Source organism: Danio rerio, chromosome 22 (assembly GCF_052040795.2).
Source record: "Danio rerio strain M-AB ecotype USA chromosome 22, GRCz13ab, whole genome shotgun sequence".
NCBI lineage: Eukaryota > Metazoa > Chordata > Actinopteri > Cypriniformes > Danionidae > Danio > Danio rerio.
The window spans coordinates 27,745,870-27,770,661 of NC_141042.1; the positions used below are offsets into that span (position 1 = coordinate 27,745,870).

The following is a 24,792-nucleotide window of genomic DNA, read 5'->3' on the forward strand; positions in this document are numbered from 1 at the left end:
GCCAAGAAAACATCCCCCACACCATTACACCACCAGCAGCAGTCTGATCTGTTGATACAAGAATGGATCCATGCCTTCACATTATTTACACCAAATTCTGACCCTACCATTCGAATGTCACAGCAGAAATTGAGACTCAGACCAGGCAATGTTTTCCAATCTCCTATTATCTAATTTTAGTGAGCCTGTGTGAATTGTGGCCTCAGATTCCTGTTCTTAGCTGACAGGAGTGGCACTCGGTTTGGTCTTCCACCTCAAGTTTGGACATGTTGTGTGTTCAGAGATGCTCTTCTTCATACCTCGGTTGTAAAGATTGGTTAACTGAGTTACTGTTTCCTTTCTATCAGCTCGAACCAGTCTTGCCATCCTCCTCTGACCTCAACAAGGCATTTGCGCCCACTAAGCAACCACCCACTGGATGTTTTCTCTTTTTCGGACCATTCTCTCTAAACCCTTGAGATGGTTGTGTGTGAAAGTCCCAGTAGATCAGCAGTTTCTGAAATACTCAGACCAGCCCTTCTGGCACCAACAACCCTGCCTCATTCAAAGTCATTTAAATCACCTTTCGTCCCCAATCTGATGCTTGGTTTGAACTGCAGCAGATCATCTTGACCATGTCTACAGGCCTAAAGGCATTGAGTTGCTTCCTTGTGATTGACTGATTAGAAATTTGCGTTAACAAGCAGCTGGACAGGTGAACCTAGTAAAGTGGACAGTGAGTGTAGATCTACACCAGCAATCTACTCTGCTACCCGTCTTATATGCTGAATATGTCCCACAAGCTGAAAAATTGTAGAAATAAGTGTCACCAAACTTGTAGGAAGTACAACTGCAGTACAAACAGTTTTCAATTTATTTTAGGGCTTTACAATTGACCCACATACAACAACTTCAGAGTAAAATCCACAAAAATACAATTGTTTTTATTACAAAGTGACACTTTTAAAATAATCTATCATTGTTTAAATGAAAATGTTACATTTTTATTTGAATGTGTTTACATTAACACATGGCTCTCAAACTGGATTCCTGGAGGACCGCAGCTCTGCACAGTTTCGCTCCAATCCTAATCAAACACAGCTGATCCAACTAATCAAGGGTGTTCAAGACTACTAGAGAATATTAAGCAGGTGTAAGTTGGAGCTGGTTGGAGCTAAACTGTACAGAGCTGTGGTTTATATATTATTGATACTTAAATAAACATGTAAACCTTTTCTTTTTTTTTTACCCACTACAAAAATGGAAAAACTTACAATATTTTCCTCACATTTCTCGGTCACAAATGACAGCTTCAGTTCCAAATACACTTATTTCCTTGTGCAGGGGAACCACAATTAATACTTCTCATGATAAAGCAAACCGTTTCGTATACACACAAAGGCATAAAAGACACACAAACATAATATCATATTGCAATATAGCCTACTATTTAGTATGATTCCCAGCTCAGCATGGCCTGCTGGTCAAATGAATATCCGTCCAAAAAGAGGTCATCTGATTTGTGTTATCAGTCAGTACTGCTATGAGTCGGGAAAAGTAACAGCGATTGTATTGCGGTGGCTTTACCACAAACTGATCCATGTTTGGAGGTTTGACAGGGGCGATACCTAAATGCTCCAAACACATTCCTAGATACGCATCTTCAATATATAGAGGCTTAATTTTCTTCGACTCCTGGAGAAACTTTTGAGGCAGGTCCAAAGAAATGATATAACACATGCCCAGAGGATACGGAGGATATGCGTATTTAGGGTAAACATCGTAGGGGAGGAAAAACTTGTTGGATGAATCTCTGATGACAGGACTAGCATCCCACACTAACCCAGTCATGTAGTTGCTCTGCACTGTGTTCAGGCTCACAAGCATATTGATTAGGTTGTTCACATTGAGGAGCACATCAGCGTCCACTTTTACTGCGTAAGACGCCTGTTGACAATCCCTGCTGAGCCACTCCATCATCATCATGGTTTTAATGGTCAGGTTCCTGTAGCTGTCCTGGAAGTTGCTCTGCAGAAGGTCTTTGTATTGCTGGCTCTCGTTACGCAGTTGCTCCTGCAACGTTTCTTCATCATCTCCACTATGTAAGCCCAAAATAAACAGAACAAGCACCTCTTTGCCCTCAACAACCTTTTCTCTGGCCCATGTGTTCCTGATCCCATTGCGTGCATTAAAATCATGAGGTGGCACCGGGACAATAATCACCACGTAGGGTTTTCGCTCTTCACATATCCCCGGTTGGTATATGATGAATTTGTAATTTCGAGGGTAGGCAACATGGTACAACCCAGGATCTTCTTCAGTGTTTGGAGAGTCTGCATTTGGTCTTTGTGCTTCTCTCTGCACTGAAGCGTGATGCCAGGGTTTCGTCAAAGGGCTGTGGCCGAGATAAATCATTAAAGCAATTCCTGGAACCAGGAAACAAACCAGCAGCCACTTCTTACAGGACATCTGACCAAACGAGACACAGCTGGAAGGGAACGAAAAGAGCCTAGTTCAATGACTAGTAAGATTCAATGATAAAGACATCTGAGGGAACTCTTTTTAACGCACAGTTAAAACACATGAATGCACTACTGGTCTTTTTAAAAATCTTAAAAATCTTTAATGATTAAAAAAGGCCTTGGGTTGGAGTGAGGTTGGTTTAAGGAATGAGTTAATGAATATTAATATTAAACCAAGCCTGGAGGGATTAAAAAAAAACTGCTGACATTTGGAGGACCATGCAGAAGCCTTATTTGTAAAACTGTGCGTTTAAACAGTCCTAAAAATGAATGCAAGTAGAATAAATATACATTTGTTGAGTGATGATTATGACACGTATAATCATTTAAAGTGGTCTAATTTAGAGGTTCCCAAACGTGAGCCCGCAACCCTAAAGATAACAATGCCAGTGACTCGCGACACCCAATATTCTCTGAGGTGTTTATAGATATATAATCCTTGCACACTACAGAGAGAACGCCACTCAGAGACCATCCTCCATGTTCAGTTGTGGCTTGTATTTATTTTTAATGTACCTGTGTGCCATAAAGGTGTTCAAAAGTTTAACCTGGTGCCATTAAATCAATGTGCTGCATCTGACTGAAGTGTCTTTAATATATCGTAACATCCCCAGGAGTTGCAAAAAAAATGATAATAATAATAAAATAAAATAAATAAATAAAAAACAATATAATAAAAATAAAAAATGGAAAGGCTGATTGCTTTTTATTTGCATGTTGTTTTTTAACGTTTATTACTAACATGTAAACAATGTTTCAATTAACTTCTATTTTGTTCTTCAGTAGGTAATGGCTAAAATAAGGACATTCTAATAGTTTAATTATATATAATGTTCCCTGTTTAAGAATCACTGGTCTAATTAAGTTAAAATTTAAGTTAAATATGGTTAGTTTATTTGCAGCTGCGCACATTCTTCTGTTAGGTTTGTTTATTTTAGATCGCAACTTTTCTGCAGGAAGTTGGGTTGTAAAAAGAATCGAGATCGGTTCCTTTTGGTGCTGAACTTTTAAAAACATTCGAGTACGTACTAAATGCCGTGTAGTCTCAATCGTTAGTGGGAAATAGAGGTTTTTAAAATTTGAACTGTTGAACTGCTCCAGTGTTCATGTATCCGTGTTTGCACTTAGTGAATAGTGATGAAGAATGGTGAAATGATGATCTTCATGGCCATAACAAATTCATTACAAAATTAATGAGAAAAAAAGGCAAATAATGTCAATGTTATGCTGCATTCACACCAGATGAAGATGAAGCATCAAGCGCGAGTGATTAACATGTTAAGTCACTGCAAAGACGCGAATAGACATCCTGTGGCCTGTTTGCTCGAATGAGGTGGTGCAAAATGATGCGATTTGCACGAATGAAGCAGCACGAGCACATAAGCACAGCTATTCTCTCAATAAAATCCATGTTAGCCATTTAGCAATGAAGCTAGAGTCACTAGGCAGACAGAAGTCCTGCCCATGACGGGAATCCGTGTCTGTTGTGAAGTGAACTTGACGCACGAATGAAATCGAATTTAATGCACGACTGAAGCGAGTAAACTGCAAATGTTCACACGTCTATTTATGCGAATAGCTTGATTTATCCGCGGGTGCCGTGTCTGGTGTGAACGCAGCATTAGAATAGAAGTACACTGAACTTTTTACAAACGAGCACCAGCAAGGTTTTATATTGGCATCAAACTTCTCCTTAACGCAGTCATTACCGGAGTAAACTAAAATTAGAACACTACCTCTACCATTTAATTTACCAAGAAATTAAGTTTGTCTGCTTACTTTGCCATATACAGTATAAGGAATGATCAATTCAGTTTTTAATTAGGGTTGGGTGATGTTGACCAATTTGGCATTGTACGATGTCTAATGTGAAACATTGTGATGGACGATGCCATCGTCGTCGTAGGCGGGGGGTGGGGGTGGTTGTTAAATATCAATTAACTCAAAATTAATTAATTGTAGCCTACCGTTTTCACAACCTGACCCACATGGTCTTTGCTTTACCCATAACCAACCCATAAATAAATAAAATTACAAACAAATGACCACCTGTCTATCACTTTTTTTCCGCGGTACTCTGGCATGAATAGGCATCGATCGATGTCGTTCTAATGGCTTTTCCCACAGCTGGTGGGGGAGACGAGAGTTCGATTGGAGTTCACTGTAGTGCATACATTTTCACATTTTCATTGTTTTCACTGCAAAATCCTCTCCGCGTGCGCGGATTTAGGAGACATTTATGCAGAATGCATCTCAGGAACAGATTAAAAAAGCTGTTATTTGAACTTGCTGAAGTAAAAAAAGCCAGCAATGCTTTCCCAGCCTTTGTGCTCTTATTGGCCCACTCCTCTAGAACTGAACGCGAATAATTAGTTAATATCAGCCATCAATCACTCAGTCAATGCCTTCTGCGTTCAGATGACAGGAGCTACAACTGCGAAAATGTGAAGCGCTGAAAATGAGAGAATGAAAATAACACTGACAGATTTACCTACAGTTACTAATATTGGCACATCTTATCAGTGTTCATGTGCTGAATGTTAATCCACCATTTACACTTTTCCAAGAGTGAAAGACTTGATAAAAGACTTCCAGTGGCTTCAAGTTCGCTATGAAAATGACTAAAGCCATTCACTGTAAAATCTGTGGAACGGGATTTGCAGGTATCAGCGTTTGCCACTGAATCTACACATTTTAAGCGCGAGAGGTTCTGTATAATCCTTCATTTAATCCTCGCAATGCTGTCAGCCGTGCATGCGGCAGCTATATGTAAAATTTAACACAGCTCATGAAAAGATAGTTATTGCTATTAATATCACATGCAAATAATAAGTTATATATCAATATAAAAGTGAGGCGGGGCGATGGATAGCAATGCCGGCTCAGCATTGTGTAGTTTGTTAGCCATCTGCGATGGACTATGGCATCGTCTATCCGGACAACCCTATTTTTAATTCATGAAATCTTCTTGGAAGACATTTCTTCTTAACTCGCATTTTCTTCTTAATGTGTAACTTGGCACAGAAGTTAAAAATAGCTTATATTATACAATTTTCAACGTACAATATTTTACTAATTTGAACTATGACAAATTTGGATCATTAGATGTCTGTGTTCCAGAAAATACTTTGGTTGTCAACAGCCCTTGACTAATAACGTTTTATTTTCATTTCTTGTTATTCCTGTTTAACTAGATATCTACCGTAACTAGTAGTTCAGTCTTTGCTGTTAGTAAATTTACATTTTAGGGTTAATGATGTTAAGTGAGCACATCTCACATGCTTTACATTTAAAAACTCAACAGGAATGGGGCTGTTCCTTTAACAACAGGACAATAAAGTGATTCACTTAAATTGTATCTGTAATGAATCATTTTATTTCTAATAAGATGATTAATTTCAGATGATGTTTAGATTTGGACCTGACTTTTCAGAATTTATCCTTAAGACAAATTTATTTAGTTTTTTTTTTTAATCCTAAAATAAATATTTTTTTATGCATCTCACCTGCTCTGAGATGGGATAATGGTGTTTAATTCACGATCAAGCTGAATTTCATCAGTTAACCTGTTGAATCAGTTTACAAACTGCACTGAAAATGAACAATTAATTTGTGAAATAGACTGACAAGTCAACGATTCCCTGATTTAAATGATCTTCTCAAAGTGAATCTCCAGTAAATGATTTACTGATTCAAATTATGCACAGAGTGAATCTTCACTAAACGATTTACCTATTTAAATGATCTGTTCATAGTGAAACTCCAGTAAATGATTCATTGATTCTAATGATCTTTTCAGAGTGAATCCCGTGAAAATTATTCACTTATTAAAATCATCTTTTTAGAGTGACTTTCCAGTAAACGGTTCACTGATTCAAATGATCTTTTAGAGTGAATCTCCTAAAAATGATTCAGCAATTTAAATAATCTCATGTCATGCATGTCACCAGTAAACAATTCACAGATCAGCGTGTGAACAGTGGCGTAGCGCTAAATGCGGAGGCCCCCCTGCAAGGATCACCGACGGGGCCCCCAGATGAAGGCCGGGGGTGGGGGTGGGGAGAGTTATCCTGGATGTTAGTATGTAATTTTTTTTTTTATTATGAAAATTTTAGTTTTTCATCTTCTCTTACTGACAGAGGGAGCGATTTGCTTGTGAATGAATCTCCGTTATGAACGACTCGTTCACTCGCTGACAATAATACAAGTTTCTGGCAGCGCAGCATCTTGTTGTCATATTTCTTTTGCATTGTTTGCTGATTTTATTCAACAAAACTAGCATAAGCAGAGTAATTAATGCGAGTTGGAGCTGCTTTGCCTTATGATGAATGCAGTAAGTGACTGTTATCATCAATAACGCTAACTAGCCTATCTGTTTAGCACAAATTACAGAACATACAAAAACATAAACACCTTAATCTTACCTATGAAATGTTCTGCCTTTGTGCTTTGTTTTCTTTGTTTGCTCGTTACTACACCCGTAGACAGTGCTAAAGTCCCGCATCTTCACGTAATAACACCGTCTTGACTAGTGCGGTTGAATGACATTTGTCCTGGGAGCACTGTACTAATGTGGCGGCGCTATTGACGCATGCTCAGGGTCCCTATGCGATATCTAGTGTATATATCTATGTCACAAATTGAGAAGCGGGGAAATGAGGTGGGGTGGAGTGACAATGCGGGGAATCCTTCAAAAACTGAGGAGCGATCACAAACCGAAAGCGGCGAGAGCGTCAAAGTAGCCAGAAGTCATTCATTTTTTAACAAGAAGAGGCGGCAAGAAACAGCGGCACGTCTTCATTGGCTTTGACGCGGTTCGGCAGCAAGCAATCAGAATGAAGTAGTCCACCTTGAGAGGAGTTCAGAGAACACAGTTCTGTGAACTTTGGTTCCGACCACAGTTGTTCCCAAGAGTTTGATTATTGCGGTTCCTGGATTTTCAATCATTGAAAATCGCGACGACATGGGCCCCCGTAATCACGCGGGGCCCCCCCGCGGTGCGTGCCCTGCGGGCCCGTCCACTACGCCACTGCGTGTGAATGTGGTTTCACATGTTTTCACGTGAATACTACGAATTGTCAGTGTGGTTATTAGAGTAGTTTCCTTCACATTTCCTGCTAAATAATCATTCATCACTATAAATACTTTATCTTTCATGATGCAAGTATATTAAAAATCAAGTACTTTAGTATATTTATAATGAAAAGAGGACTTTATACTTCTACTGGAAAAAGATTTTTTTAGAGAAACTGTACTTATACTGAACTGCCTTATTTGTGTACTCTGTCCACTACTGTGTGTGTGTGTGTGTATACAAACAAAATGGGGGAAATGTTTTTGATTTCCTGCATAAACATAGGGACTAAGGTGATACAAAATTCAGGAAATAATAATGTAATAACTTTTATTTCAACCCAACCTGAAAATGTAGAAAAAAGAAAAGGAAAAACCTTATGAACTGTGTAATATCCCTTTTTCATAATGCAATTTAATCATTTAGTCAAATTATACGAATATGTTGATCATTACTTTAATAATTGTATTTCATCCATAAACTACCATTAATTAATAAATATACATATATTTGCATTTACACACCAACAAAACTATAACAATCTGTTTAATTTCACTCTGCATCAATCCCTTGTAACTAACAGATGACCCCAGATCTGTTGTAACCAACAGATGACATGAATCCAGCTCGTGTAAAGTGTTATTAATCAAATCAAACAGAGAATTTAAAGATTGCAGTCAGTGTACGGGGAATAAAATACATAATAAAAGAAGCAATTCAATGACTATAAACCAGCACTGCATAACTGAGGTACTTTTATTTGTATACTTCAATTTGCTAACCTAGCTTGAAAACCTCCCATTATCATTATTTCCCATGGTACTGTTTCCAAGATAGTCATCAGCTAAGTTTCATTTAGGATATGCGCATAAAAAAACAGATGATGGAAACACAAAGATGTGCATCAATTTTGAAAATGTGCATTAAAAACATATTCGCATAAACGAGTAAGATTATAGAAAATAACTTTTTATTCGATAAGAAAAGATGCGCATAAACTGTGATGGAAACACTTTTACCGCCCCAATTCCAATACACGCATTTAAAAAAAGGTCATGTGATTTAGTTATAAGAAATCATGTGATAATAAAAATGTGTGTGAATGGACAAACCAGCAGGTTGAGCACACTGTTAAACATCTAATATGTTGTTTTTGTAAGACTGGATTTTACTCAAACAACTATCCCTTGCAATAAAACCATAAAGACTCTGGAATCTGGAAGAGGTGACTGGAGAATATAATCAGAACATTCCTTTTCACCCGCATCCTCCTCCAATACTGGTGTTGTTTTTTTTAATTATAATCATTCAGGTGTGACTGGTTAACTGTCTTCAAACTTCATTTCACCTCAAAACATTGGGTAACCCTTTGAAGTACATTAACTCTGAGAACAGAGACAGAGTTTTTAGAAGTAGATAGTCATGATTACTTCACAGATGTTCATGGATATCGTAAGATAAACTGGTGAATGTTTTCTCTCTCCTAAGAATGACAGTCCATAATAAAGATTTGTTGATAAACTTTGTCACCTCAAACCAATGTTAGACCCTTTGAAGTTAATTAACTCTAAAAACAGAGTCAGATATTTGGGTGCTAAATATTCATGACTGTTTCACAGATGTTAATGGGTACTTAAAGAATCTTGGCAAAACACTTGGGGAAATTTCTGTAGCCAGACTTCCCACACAGCCTCTGTGTGTCTCCCAATATTTGCCAGGTATGCTGACTTTATAAATTAATTTTTTTAACTTTGTATTTGAATTTGCATTTACCTGTGTTTATATGTTATGCTGATCAGTTATGTTTTGTATTCAATTTTGATTCATTCTAAGTGTTGTTTTACCTGCCTGGTAAAATAAATGTTAATCCTTTTTGATTAATTCTGGAGTTTTGCGAATTTATTGTATCCAGTAGATTACAAGGAGTCTTCGTTACCTTTATAGTATGGCATAAATTGAATTGATTAATTGGCGCATTTGATTATTCATAGCCATAGCGTTCCGATAACATGTAGACCTTTTAGTCATTTGACCACTGGAAGCAGGAAGTTGCACGGGCTTGGCTAAAATCTGTTTATTTAGGATTAGGTGAGCGTTATGCAACCAACCTATCTAAATATTAGTTAATCCTGCATCCTCTGACTATTTTCAGAGTGCCGACATATTGTCCGTGAGAAGAAGCGCAAAGCTGGGGCGTGGAACTCTGAGCGACGTTAGTCCCTAATGAACGTACAATTTAGAATATCGGACCTCAGAAAATATCAAATTCTAAATTTAAAATCACAACCAATAACATGATCAGCTAAAAACGTAAATGATGAATTTATAAAATTTAAATTGGAGTCAGATTAAAACACGCATTAAGTCAAAAATTGGTCAATAAATTTTGATGAAATAAAATAACTCTCTTTCCAGAAGCGTCCGAAAAGGCATACACGCAGAATTCCTTCGACCACAACACTGGACTCCGTCATTGGACCGGTGGGTGGAATCTTACATTTTGGAAATTCTAAATGCTGTAACAATTTCAGTATTAAATGTTATTATATTATTAATAACTTCCAGAATCAAGAGTGTCTGTGTCTTTAAATGCCACCACACATTCACTGTGTTTCAGGATTGCCTTCTGGGATGGAAGTCACTTATTAAATAAAGAAAAGATTCACGCAGCTTCTCCTACCGCTGTCATGACTGTCTGTGTCCACCAGATGTAGAGCACGTGGTGCATACACCAGGTGTATCCACGTGGGATGTATGGACTTGTAGTTTTTTCACCCCTGTAGTTCACTGCGAGTTGCTGGCGAACTACAGTGGTGAAAGAACTACAAGTCTATACATCCCATGTGCATACACCCGGTATCACTTACACTGATTTGCCATTCACAGCTGTCTCCGTTTCCTGTTGATTTACTGGACAATTTATACACCCATTCACCCATTGTTTGTCACTGCGTTGTTTGTCTTCATTGCCAAAGTAAGTCTTGTGAGAGTGAGTTTGTTGTTCCTGTTCATGATTCTGATTCCTGCCATAGATGTCTTGTTTTTCCGTTTACTGCACGATCTCTTAAATAAACTGCACTTGGATCAAACACCTTTTTGCTCCCGTTTCTACAACAAACCGTGACAACCGCAGCAAATTCCTTTTTTACTGTTAACATTTGCTGTCAGTAAATCAGCAAGTGACGATTTTGTTTGCTTTGACTCGTTGGATTGAAATGCTGCTTCATTACCAGACTGGAATCGAAAGACAGATTCAGCAGGTTTTTAGAAAAAAAAATTTATACAGGTCGCACTACAACCATTATATAAAGTCGCACATATGCTCCCAAATATATTATGAGGTCACATAGATTCAATTTCGGGTGCATATGCTACCAAAAGAGTCACAATTTTGATCATTGGTGTGTTGACGTCGGGCTCAGTTGCGAGGCTACCACACCACCTCACATGATATCGCCCAGGTCCTACTCTAAACATGCAAATAAATCCACTCCAATTTTAAAAAAATGTATCTAAAAAAATGTAATACCTCGTCAGATGCCGTTTATTACTTTAATACTTTTTAATGCCCTTAATTTTGACTAATTTCATTTACAACTCAGACACCCTGGTTTATACAGCTGTGGTCTAAGCTCTGCTGCTGTCTTACATTCAGAACAACGTTAAGTATGCTGTTTTGTTCTCATTATCTTGATAGTTAACATGCTTGGTGTGAATGTGCTTTTACACGATTACAGATTGATTCACAGATACCAAGAAAAATCTCCTTTGACCTACAGTACATCCTCATTTCGCTCAGCCCCTATTTGCTCGTTGCCTCTCACTTGCTTTCCTTGAGATACATGTTTTCATCATCAGGTGTTGTTTAACAATGTCACCTGCTGGGGCTCAATACCCCATGAGAGTACCACGGAATGAAAAAGTGGGTGGTCTGCCTTGTTTTTATTGCGGTTATGTTTGAATACCAGTACACCCAAAGTGCTTACCCCCAAAATTGCCCCCAAATTCAGTCCTGTAAAGAGCATTGGGGGTAAATGTGCTATAGAAGCAGAATGTTTATGAGCGACACCAGTCTCAAGTCGCAGGGAGGAGCTCCACAGGGAGAAAATCAGGAGACAATAGAGGGCATGCACTGACATCGCTTTCGCACAGCAAGAGTGGCAAAACATTCCAAGAAGAGGCTGGATGTAATAGAAACTACTGCGGAAAATGACTGCCAATTATCAGCTTAAATAAAACTTGAACACCTGAGTAACCCATAATGACACTTACAAAAGGTTGTTAGTTGTTTGTACATTCATTTGTATGTCACATTAAAAATGCAACTGGATGTGAATCACTGACTTAAAATGTAAAAATAAATAAATAAACAAAATCAGCATTAATAAAAATAAAACACTTTTAAAAACTGTTAAATTTTTTTTTTAAAATTGCTAAATCAAATTCATTCGATTCTGCAACTTTCTTACGATGCTTTTATTCACGATTCTGTCTGCATCCGCGTAATGGCATTTAATACTGAGCTTGAATAAAATACTATATTTTCAATTGTTAATATTTAGTTGCTTTTCACCTGTAAATAACATGAGCGGTTACAACATAGGGCTCTATTTTGACGGTCCATGCACAGAGCGCAAAACGCAGGGCGCAAACGCTTTCAGGGCGTGTCAGGACGCGTTTTTGCTAATTTACGGGTGGGAAATCTGCCTTGCGCCAAGGCGCATGGTCTAAAAGGGTTGAGTTTATTTTCTTAAGGAGTTATAGGTGTGTTTTGAGAATAAACCAATTAGAGAGTCTCATCTCCCATTCCCTTTAAGACCCAGCTGCGTCGCGCCAAGAGCGCATTCGCTATTTACAGGACGCAAAGTAAGTCTTAGTGGAAAAAATGAGCATTTCACAAGCAAACAGTTAACAGATGACAGTTTTTTAACAGAAAACTGTTAAACAGAGCATCTACTGCGTGAGAATGAGAGGTAAATTCTCTACTTTCACTTTCGCTCTTGGATAGGGAAACCTTTACGCACAAACATCAATTAGCCTATAAAAAATTAATTTCGTTTGTTAAGCGCAAAGATTTGTTTCAAAACTATTTCTAAATTCAGTTCTAATTTCTAGCAAACGAATAAATGAACAATAATGACCAAGTGTGGTCAAAATACTGAGTTATTTCCAAATAAACCTGCCATGCCCCATATGGTCTTAAACCTGACAGGTGGGCAAATCTAAGCTTGTTTTTAATAAAACAAATATAAATAATACTGCTAATAATAATAATATTATACAAAAGCAAATTGTTATGAATGAACTGAAAAAGCCTCCCGAGATGAAGAAGAGATAAAAGCAGTGATTTTTCATATTTATAGGCTAGAAAATAATATGTTTTGTAATATTTTAATCCTTTATATTTATATCCTATATCTATTCTTATTATATCCTATATATATCCTTAATATTTATTTTTTTTCATATTTAAAGATATTTGCCTATTGCTCTCTTGTGCGTAAGCGAGGCGCAACTCTGCGCCGGAGTTTAGACCGGGTTAGTTTTGGTCTAATGAAAAATCTATTATTAGTTTCTAAAAATAGCGACTCGCCAGCAGTCCGCCTCAGAACGCCTTCCTGTTTAGACCAGAATGCCTATGGGTGCACAAATGAGCGCTAATGCATTTGCTATTTAAACAGCATAGCGCAACGCCTCAAAATGACTCTTGCGCCAAGCTGAAACTACCAAAAGACTATTGCGCCGCGCCTTGCGCCACACTGCGCTGGGTGTATGATAGGGCCCATAGGCTCATTTGGAAAATGTAGCCCTATATAAATATCTGGAGATCGCGAATTATACAGCCAGAAGTACGTATGGCTGCATTTCATCTTTAAAACAAATGCTACGAGGCAGTATGATGCTGTTCCTTTTTGCGCTCACCAGGTGTCCACTTACCTCTGTAAGAATGGCTTTCCCGCTGTTACCAGTTTGTCCGGTAGCTCGCCATGTACTTTGGCGGACATGAGATGCACAGAGAAGTTGACCCCGATGACAGGATTCAAGTCTGGTGAAAAACAGATCAAGGAAACAGGTAAGACATAAAACAGAAAGGCAAAAAATAAAATAAACAAGTCAATAACAGGGTGAGGATGGGGTAAAATCTGAAAACGTGGTAAAAATCAAGGGGCTTTTCTTTTTCTGGATTGCTTTTGAAAACACTGTCGGTTGGGTTAGTGAAGGAGGTGGGCACTGGTCAATCGGTGCTTTAGAAAACACTACGGGTAGAGTTTAGGGAAGGAGGAGGGTGGGTCAGTCAATCAGTCAGTCGACAGTAGCTTCTGGTGGATTTACATGACAACAAAAACTGTGAAAAAAAAACATACCTCCTGGGAAGTATTTGGCACTCTCCAGAAATGTATATAGAGATATGTTTTCAGAATAAGCCTAAAGCCGGGTTAAATTTCTTCTATGTTGAGTTATCGGCATGACCCACGGCGCATGCCTTGTGCATTGCCGTGTATATACTTCTGCGCGCTGTTTCTGTTGCTCTGCAATAACACTTCCGAAATGCTAGCTGGCAGTGAGGTGTTTATGTTCCTCTGTGTCGAGTTTCTTTGCTGGTGTTTTGTTTTTTCTGAACACTACCTAAATGTACAAGTCGTCACCTTAGAATTATAAGGTTCTATTTGACATTTTTGCCAAAATTAAAGTTATTGACATATTCTTATTAAATGACAACTTATTTAGTTTTTTTATAAGTTACACAAGTTAACTTTATTGCATTTACATTTGAAGACTTTTTATTTAAAAAATAAATAAATGTTACACACATACAGCTTGCTATGAAGTGCAAAAACTTTGAAGCTCAGTATCTCAAAGTCATTCAGAACACAGATAGAACCCTCCAATAATTGGAAGGTGACGAAGTCGGTCAAACTCGTTCATTTTGAGGCAGGAACTGGCAGACGTGCAACAACTTTAATCATAAGGTAAACACAAAACAACAGTTTCAATCCAGATCTCCTTCATGGGACTCCACACTTGTGAACACTCACCTCCACCCACACTCTTTAGTGCTACCAAGCCAACCAATCACAGAGCTTGCGATGTGTACATCTAAGCCGTGTGTAGGCTGTGCCGTAGCATACGCATTTGCTTGACGTAGAAGTATAAATCAGCATTTAGTTGGAGAATTTCCATGCAAATGAATAAATAATAGTGAAAGTGAAACCATTTCTAAATTTTGTTTTGTGTAGGTTTGTATTTTAAAGTACTGCAAAAATACTCCAAAAATGTCTGTAAATGTTTTCAAACAATTATATTTAATTTACCAAAGTCACACAAGTGGCAATATCACATCTATAATGAAGCCAAGTACAGTTCTATAGTGAGCCAACTCTTATCCTTTTTATTAGAATTATTGTGCAGTTTAATTCACAGAATTTCTACAAAATATGTTGAACACAGCAAACTTTCATACTTTTTTTAATACCATCCAAAACATGCTTATATTCCTCATTTAAAATATCTTTACAGATTGATAATTCTTCTGATCCCATAACTCTGTGGTTAATCATTTTGGAAAATATAAAGATGATTCAATATAATGTTAACATATACAGTACTTTCTTTGCAAATTTATACTTTAAGTTTTTACTGCAAATGTTACTCTGCCCACATACAGCGACAATTAGAAGACACTCTACAGTTTGACAAATATTGCTGCTGTTGGACAACATAATGTACTTTTAAGGCTTTTTTTTATTCGAGAATGTAGTTGTTTTGATTGCAACTATGCAAATTATTAATAAAGATATTTTATTATTTTAAAACATTTTACATATTTTAAAACATTTATAATTTCGGAACATCAGATTCAGTGCATCGGTGGCCATTAACCTGTCTGAGCAAACCAAGGAAAGTGACGGTTGAAATTCTACCACAAAAAGAAAGTAGTGAAAAAAAGCAGTTCCTCTTAAAAAACAATTTTTAAACTCTCCGTGTTTGATTTTCTTTTTTATATACACTATAAACATATATACATTTCATATATGCCGTCGAACTGTTGTATAAAAGAAATGTCACACCCATAGCAGTGCAATATGGCTTTATATCAGCACTGGTGGGACAATAAGGCACCCGGCTAACACAAGCCTCCCACCAGTACCAATATACAGCCATATTACACTGCTAGAAGTGTGATACTGCTCATATATGTACGCTTCTTTATACAAAGCCCCAGGCGTATGTGATTATTGCATTTATATAGTATTAATTGTTAATGAATTTATTTTTTAGCACATCTAGAATACAGATTTAGATTTAGCATGACCGTTTTGTGCATATGAATGTTTAGTGACTCAATGTTTTAACAGCAAAGTTTCAATATGTCCGTTTACAGTTATTAGTGATGTAGACTTCAGGATTTAAACAATCTACTCTCCATGCTGTGTATTTATCAGTGGAGTTTTTAAACAGCTTGTCAATCTAATCTTTTATCTATGTTTTGTGAAGCACTTCTGGTGATAAAACAGGTGTAACTTAAGACTATCCGCCCCGCATATAATGGATAATAATAAATATTGTTTTACAAAGGCTAACTGACAAAACTTCACCATAACACAGAATATGAGACGCTTGCCAGTATAACAAGGGCTAATTGTTTGGACTGAATCGTTTGGTGCAGTCAATCACACAATATCTTCTCAGATTTCATGCATTCAAAATCAACGGCATTATGGGATGCAGACAAACACATGCATAACAGCATCGTGAGAAAGCTGCAATCTTGAAACTGTTGACATTTTGCTTTTTTTTTTTTTTTTAATTTTCACATTTTATTTTATGTTAATATTGCAATTAAAAAAGTTTTATATTTTATTAATATTTACTGTTTTACTAAAACATTTGGCCTAAAGTTCTAAATAAAAGTGAGGAATATGATCAGATGAGTGCATATTGTATATAAGTATTCATTTATTGAATTTACTGAAATGGTGCTATGTTGAGATAAACATAGTTATCAGAATATGAAATGACTTATGAAAATGAGAATTTTGTCATATCGCCCAGTCTTATTTCATATCTTTTTTTGCATATGTTGTTTAAAACAATGTTACTGAGCATAAAATTAAATACAAAGAATAAGTAAATAAATGCAACATTAGGTTGTAAATATAAAAAGAAAGGTTTTTTTGTTTTGTTTTTGTTTGTTTGTGTGCGTGTGTGTGCGCGTGTCGCGACTGGTCTTGGGAGTAACGCTGCAGTCACATTAAAATTTGAGCACATGAAACGCTGTGTTCATTCTCAGAGGTCAGACCATGACGTCTCAATTCTCTGTTGGATAAACAACATTTAAATTCACATTTCCGAGTTAAACAAACTGAATTTTTACATGTATAAATGGTCTAAAGTAAATAAAGTCTGATTCCACACTGAACGCTTCAGTCTTGTACTATAACAAAAGAAACAATTTCTCAAAATTCAGGTCATGATTATTATTATTACTAACAGCCAAATAAAACAATCTACCTTACTGGCTTGTGGATACATTTTATTGCATTGGAAATTTTTAAATCTTCCTAAAGCATCACATTGGCTGATCTGATGTTGTATGTACACTTGGAAAAAAATTCAATATTCAATTAGACGTTCTAGCAAATTCTCCTTTGTTTGGCAACACTTATCAATTATCATATTTATCATATTTCTCTGCTATAAATGCATCTCCAGGGGAATAATGTGACTTATCTTGTATGTAACTGTAATTTCACTGACTCTTATTTCCAGACTCTTACAGTATACTTAGTCTATGCTACCCTATCGTCGTAAGATAGCACAGCATTATCCTTGATTGTAACACCCATTATTATTGTCTATTTATTATATTCACTTTCTTATTTTGCAGGTTTTTATTTAATTTTTTTTGTATCCTTGCTATTTTTTATTATTATTATTACTGTTAATATTTATATTATTTAGTGTAATATTAATATTATTTATAATATTTATATAAGTGTATTTAGGGTTTGTTGAAGTGGATTCTGCTGGAAATCTATCTCTGTAAAAATCTGTACTTGGCATAAAAATAAGGAGAGAGAAAAAGTGTCATTTATTACACAAATGTTTCAAATATTTTTGTAACCAGACATAATTGCTTGGATTTTGCAATAAACTCCCTTTTAAAGAAAGTTGGGCAAGTAAAATCATCTTATTGCAAACCGAAAACAGCTAATTCTTTCTTGAAAAAGAATTTCTAATAATTTAGAAAATTGATTTAAGAATCTTCAGATGTCTGGACTAGAAACTAAAATATATGATTTGTTTTTGCAGTGTTCTGTTGACCACAAAACAAGATATTGTGAAGAATGTTGGGAAAAAAGCAGCAGTTGACATCCATACTAAGAACAAAATATACTATGAAAGTCAAAAGCTGTTTTTCCCCCCAACATATTTCCATACATCTTCCTTTATGTTTAATAGAAGAAAGAAACAGGTTTGGAACAGGTTGAAGTTTTAAGGGAACCATCCCTTAACTACAAATGATATCAAAACTTACTATATAATTTTGTTAGCTCACAGTTACACTGCTATTTTTATGGTGAACAATTCATGTGTATGTCATTAAGAAAAAGTTTGTCCTTCTAATCTAAAATTAAAATCTAAACATGCACTTCCTGTTTGTTTTCAGTTAAATTCTCAGATTACGTCTGTCTGAGGTATTGAGTATGGCTAACATACTTAACCACGCCCCTCCAGCTGTCAGTTTTGACAACAAACCGATATGGTGAGGAGGAGGAGATGTCTGTTAGGTTGTAATTACTAAACTCTTTCCCCATCTTTCTGAATGAAATGCACACTTTACTACATCCAATCAGCTTGCAGTAAAAAAAAACAAGTCATGCCCATGGTTTTCACATTTAAATTTTCGTTTCTCTAGGAACTGCGTCACAATACAAAAAATAAATAAATAAATGTATGCAGCTTCCGATTCATGTGGACTTTAAGGACTCTGTTTACAGAAATGTCAGTCATTCCAGCCATACCTTTGTCTATTATATTGAAGCCTCTAGTTCCTCCAACAAACTAAGGCTGGATTACTTGGTGAAACACCAGAGCAACCTGTTCTACCTGAAACAAGAGCCGCTATAACGCCTAATGACAGACTCAAGTCCTATAATGTGTATTTGATTAGCAGACATTTACCCTAAAGGGAAAGACATAAAAATCTACATGGTCTGACATGATACGTTCACGGAGTTGCTTCAGATTTGTTTGCTGCACATCCATGAATTTCCCGTTCAGCCACAACCCCAATGGTGCTCTATTGGATTAGGGTCTGATGACTGTGGAGGCCATTTGAGTGCAGTGAACTCATAATCATGTTCAGGATACAGTATGACATGACTCGTGCTTTATGACATGTCACCTTCAAAAACATTCACAGGAAAATAGCATAGCAATTACTATCCTTCACTTAATCATGTCTACATCAATACAATGAAATTCCGACAGTCCAAATCATAAAAAAAACGTTGTCATTTTCATTATTTGTATCATTACATGTTCAAAATCCATGATTCACAAAATTATAGCTAAACAACAAACAGATGTAGAAACACAGAAAAGTCCAACTCCTCATTCATTCCTCTTGGTGTAAGTGATTTTAATTTATGAATCCAGAACGCTTCTCTTTGTAATAATCTTTTACTCAGAATTCCATCTCTATGTGACTTGAATACCTCCTCAATTCCTATCCAGATATTGAACAATGCACACTGCAAAGTCTTCATTACATATAATGCAATCTTTATTGAAGTTACAAACATTATAATTCCTTGTAACCGGATGTTTCAAACTCTGAAATGTTCATACAGTCACAATTCTGGTTAATGAGCAGTTGGACAGGTGGACAGGAGTTCGGGTGGTTTAAAAGACAAGAATTTGTCCCATACATAAGCTCATTTGTCCTATTTTGACTGTTTTTATTTATTTCACTAATTAGTCCTTTTATTAATCCATGGTTGCCACAGCGGAATGAACCGCCAACTTATCCAGCACGTTTTCACGCAGCGGATGCCCTTTCGGCTGCAACCCATCTCTGGGAAATGCTTAGCCATTATAAATAGTAAAAATAACCCATTAAATGCTTTAAGACCAAGCAGAATCTGACATAAGTGAAGTCATCTTTCACTACTGACCTTCTGTTTTGCTGTTAAAAAAATAAATAAATAAAAAATAAAAACAAAATTTGGTTAGCCTTAAATGGGTAGATTCACCCAAAAATGAGAATTTACTCACTATTTAGTCCCCATTCACTTGTTTCAAATGTTGTTAAATTATATTCTTTTTTTATGTTGAACACAAAAAGAAACTCATAAATGTTTGAAACAAGTGAAGGGTGAAATGAAAATGGTAAGTAAAGTTCAATAATTCAAATGAACTGTCACTTTAAACATGCATACAGATGATCAACTTTTCCTCCATTATGATTAAACTGCATTGGTTATAATCAACTATAATCCTAACTTATGCATATTCTGCAGATGTGCACATTGCATAATCGATCCTGAAATGATGTATTGTGTAGCCCTATCTTCCATAGTATTTATTTTTCCTAATATGAAAGTCAATGGTTACAGGTTTTCAGCTTTCTTCGAAATGTATCCTTTGGTGTTCAACAGAAGAAACTCAAAGGTTTTTGGAACCCCTAAAGGTGACTGAATTGTGAGTAAATCATCATTTAGTAGGTGACTGTCCCTTTAAAGGCATTTGTTTTGTACTTTCAAACTGACAATTCATCTGAACTCTTCTCTAGGCAAGCTCTAAAAGATGGCGGTCGATGCAGGATGTGTTCCGTCATGGTTAACGTGGCAGTGTGTCAAAAGCAACAATAGGTGCAAAGAGACACCACTATAAAGAACGACTTTTGGGTGTCTGTTACATCTGGTTTAGCTGGTAAAATGCTGACGTTTAACATGAGACTCAGACCCTCGTCATGTTACCGCATGTTCCACGAAACTCAACATGTTGACACCTGCCTGGTGTCAACCAGCAAATTTACTACTGTATTGAGATAATGGCTGAAAGTGAATGACTCTAAGAAAACAAATGATTGATTATAATAAAATGTGATCACAACTAGAGGGATTACTGATTTTAATTTTAATGCAGATCTTAATATACAGTGTTATTTCACTGATTTACAGTCTTGCCTATTTCCTGGTCCTGACCTATTTTCTGGGTTTTGACATGATCATGTCCGTACGTAACCAGAGGGAGTTTGAGTGGTTCAAAAGACCAGAATGTGTCTCATACATGAGATGATTTGTCCTTTTTTGACTGCTTAGCCATTATAAATAGTGAAAATAACCCATTAAATGCTTTAAGACCAAGCAGAATCTGACAATAGTTAAGTCATCTTTCCCTACTGACCTACTATATTGTTGCTAAATAGAGAAAACTTTTTACAAGCAACTTTTATTATAAATCTTGGACCATATTCTTGAAAGAAAATGACCAAATTTGAATAGTAATATTGTTGCCATTCATGAATTTTCAAATGTACATTTTACAAGACAAGCTATGAAAATCCTTAAGCTCTACATTATTATTATTATTAGTAGTAGTAGTAGTATTAGCAGTTGTACGTTTTAATTGTTCAATTTCCAAATGACCAAACTGAATGAAAGTTCAATGTGCAGCTCATAAATGACACAATGGGTTATAGTTTAATTCAAAACAACAAACAGATAAAGAAACACAGAAAAGTCCAACACCTCATTCATTCCTCTTGGTGTAATTAATTTTTATTTATGAATACAAATCACTTCTCTTTATAATAATCTTTTACTCAGAATTCCCTTCTCTATGTGACAAATACCTCCTTAATTCCTATGCATAGTTGTTTAACATCATGTCCAAAATCTATAAAATTTCTTGCTACTGCCGAAGTTATATCTTGTCATCGTATACTTGATTTATGTTCACTAATTCGCAACTTTACCTGACATGATGACTTCCCTATGTTTATCTTTTGGCACGGACATTTAAACATGTAGACCATATTTGGAGTAGAGCAGGTAATAGAGGTTTTTATTTTTACCTATTGCTGGATTCAAAACATCTTTACACTTTACCAAATTCTGACATGTGGCACAATTTCTGCATGGAAAACAACCTTGTATGAAAGTGGACTTCTTAATTCTTATCATATTGCAGTTAATCATCATATCTTTAGGAAATATTTTTAATACATCAAAAAGTGTGGTTATGATGACCATGTGACAAGCTAATCCAGCTGAAAACAGTGTTTAAAATGTCACTAAATGCAGTATTTTTTAATTAAATTAAATGAAGAGCTTTAAAAGGTCAACTACTTGAGAAAAAAGAACCACTCCTTACACCAGGCTGGTTATGGGCCTGATTATGTATTGTTATGAGTAACATCCATGTTAGCGGTAGCATCTGCTTTATTTTGAATTACGAAAATATGCACATGAGCTACAGGTAACCAGCTAAATGAATAATTAATTATGGCAATTTGTAAAACAGCTTGTGCATTTACTTGTATGATAATAGAAGTGTTTCTGCTGATTTCACAGTCAAATATTACTTTTTTTAAACCATTACAAATTAAATTACACTTAAAAATTATGCATGCTGTTTGTTCAAACTACTTATTTAAAACAAGCTGAAACCACACATCTTGAGTTTTTTGGTGGACAGTTTAATTGTTTTATGTTCAACATACTTAAATTTGTAAAAACTAATAAATTAACAGCAGTTATTCGCCTCAATTTCTGTTTAATTATGATATTTAAATACTGCATTTAAACACTATTTTTAGCTGAATTAGCTTGTTGGATGGTCATCATAACCACCCTTTTTTTTTATTTATTTTTGGCCTTTTTGCTAAAGTGAATAGGACAGTAATGAAACAGGAAGCGAAGAGGGAGAGAGAGAGAAAGGGTATGGACGGGAAATGCCCTCGAGCTGGGATGCTCTGAAGTGCTACTACACCATTTGTCAGCACACTAACCACTAGGCTAATGCACCGATGTAACCACACTTTTTAATGTACCAACATATTTCTAAAGATTTAGAATCACAAAATACTTTAGTCTAAAGGTTTAAAATAAAAGAAATATGAAAAATATATTTGTTTTTTTTCAAATACAAATGTATTACACCATATTTCATTAGAAGAAATAGGAATCTGTTAAAGTTTTAAATTAAAAACGGAGTCATATTTTCATTTATCAGACAAATAACAAACTGGCTAGCACATTCAACTTTCCTCAGTCAGATTTTCGCTATTTGGATAATAGCCAAATTACTATACAAATGTATTTTAATAGGAGCCAGTTTTGGTGCTTCACATAATTTTAATCAACCAGTTTTGAAGAATAAGGTCCAAGATTTAGAATAAAAGTTGCTTGTAAAATGTTTTCTCTATGTAAAAGCAATACAGTAGCGAAAGACGACTTCCCTTACATAGGATTGTATGTTTCCTTGCACAGCTGGATGTTGGACTTATGAAAAATAAAAGTTTGCATTGGCCAAAACTGATTAGCTGAAGTCACATCAATGTGATGGTCAACAAAGAATTTGGATTGGTCTTCCAAGCTTTTTTTAATGGACTATTTTCACAATTTATGATGGTGTAGCAGTCAAACAAATGAGCTCATGTATGGGATGAATTCTGGACCCTTGTCACTGAGGGGTGGGTCTTTCGAACCACCCAAACCCCCCCTGGCAACAGGCTTGATTTATTCATGTTGTCCCAACACAAATAGATTGTGTGGAACCCAGCATTTTTACTGTGCAAGATCTGTATGTTGCTCTCACAGAATCAAAACAAGACACAAACAGTGGTGTGATACAATGCGAATAAACTTTAGAGGTAGTGTTACATTAAAATAAAAATTAAGACCTGTTCAAAACTGGTTTAAAAGCAACCAAGATGCAATAGAGTGAATTTTAGACTTTTTTAAGTGCTAACAATGAAAAATAAGGTAAAGTTGGTTTTACATTCACACATTTAGACTTTATCTTTAATAACAATATTTTCAGCAAAGCAAGCTAAATCTAAATGCCAATAACTATTAAACGTCAACATTGTTCATTACCACAAATAGTGGTAATGTTGTTTTCAGCCATATTTACATGTGATTTCAGACAGATTATTCAAAATACCATGGTAAACAATGCAGGGATAGTGTCAGAAGTTGTCAATGAAAGAATGGGCGAATATAAAACCAGCTTTACCTCAATGATTTTAAACGTGAAACTTAAAAAGATTCACCCAAAAATGAAAGCTGTCATCATTTACTCGCCCTTTACCTGTTCTAAACCTTGTTCCTTGATTGTTTCCTTCCTCAATGTTGAAAGTTGTATTTGTTTTTCATATAATTGCATGCGTTCAGTTTTCCTCAGAATATCTTCTTTAGTGATTACAGAAGACATAAACTCTCACTCAATGTTTGAAACCACTTGTGAGTAAATAGTAAACATTTTCATCTTTGGATGAAATAATGCTCCTAAACACGAATTATAACACAATTCACAGTACGCTATCAATCAGTGTAAAGAGTTGTTTGTTGTTCTAATAAAATAGCTGGAAGCCATACAATTTAGTGAATAGCTTGAACGAGTGTTAGCCTATTATATTTCCAAATTACAAAGGGTGAGATCAAATTTACAATTGGCTATATGAGCCTCATCAAACAGACTAACAAGAACTACCTTTTTTGTGATGTTAGGATATTTTTTAAAGCAGATTTCCTTCAACAACAACAACAAAAAAAAACCTTAAGTACAATTGTCAATAAATAAATAAGGCGCCATTTCCTATTAAATTACCATTCCCACGAGTAGCCTAATTGGCGACCCGACAACCTCAAACCGTCGGCTTATTTTTTTCACACATAAATTGTCAAGTAATACAAAACTGTACTTAAAAAATCGCCACTCAACTCGCGAAATGAGAAGATAAAAAAACACATCCGCTTACACGGGGTAACAGCAGCAGCTCTCCTGGCGATCAGCGGTGTGTTTGTTGTCTGTATGAGTGTGTTTCACGATCCTGCCGTTTCCACAGCCAAGTCCAGCAACACAAACGTTCAAGAAACGTCCAAGAAAGTTCTCCAGTCGATGTTTTTGACAACAAACAGGACCCTCCATCTGTAAAACAACAGGTGTCTCCTCCGCCCTCAGCCACACCCACATACACCT

The 24,792-nt window shown here is 36.0% G+C and overlaps 1 protein-coding gene across 4 annotated transcripts; it reads right to left on the reverse strand.

Annotated features, from left to right (window-relative positions):
- Positions 1–814: 814 nt before the first annotated feature.
- On the reverse strand, positions 815–24,792 carry b3galt11 (beta-1,3-galactosyltransferase 11). 4 transcript variants are annotated; one of them, XR_015521356.1, is made up of 5 exons: positions 24,572–24,792; positions 13,513–13,621; positions 4,551–4,628; positions 1,229–2,467; positions 815–1,045 (listed from the first exon to the last, which is right to left on the reverse strand). XR_015521356.1 is itself a non-coding variant. In XM_087303273.1 (4 exons), exons 3-4 carry the CDS (start codon positions 4,583–4,585, stop codon positions 1,447–1,449), a joined length of 1,056 nt encoding a protein of 351 aa, XP_087159399.1. In that variant the 5' UTR covers positions 4,586–4,628; positions 13,513–13,621; positions 24,572–24,792; the 3' UTR covers positions 815–1,446.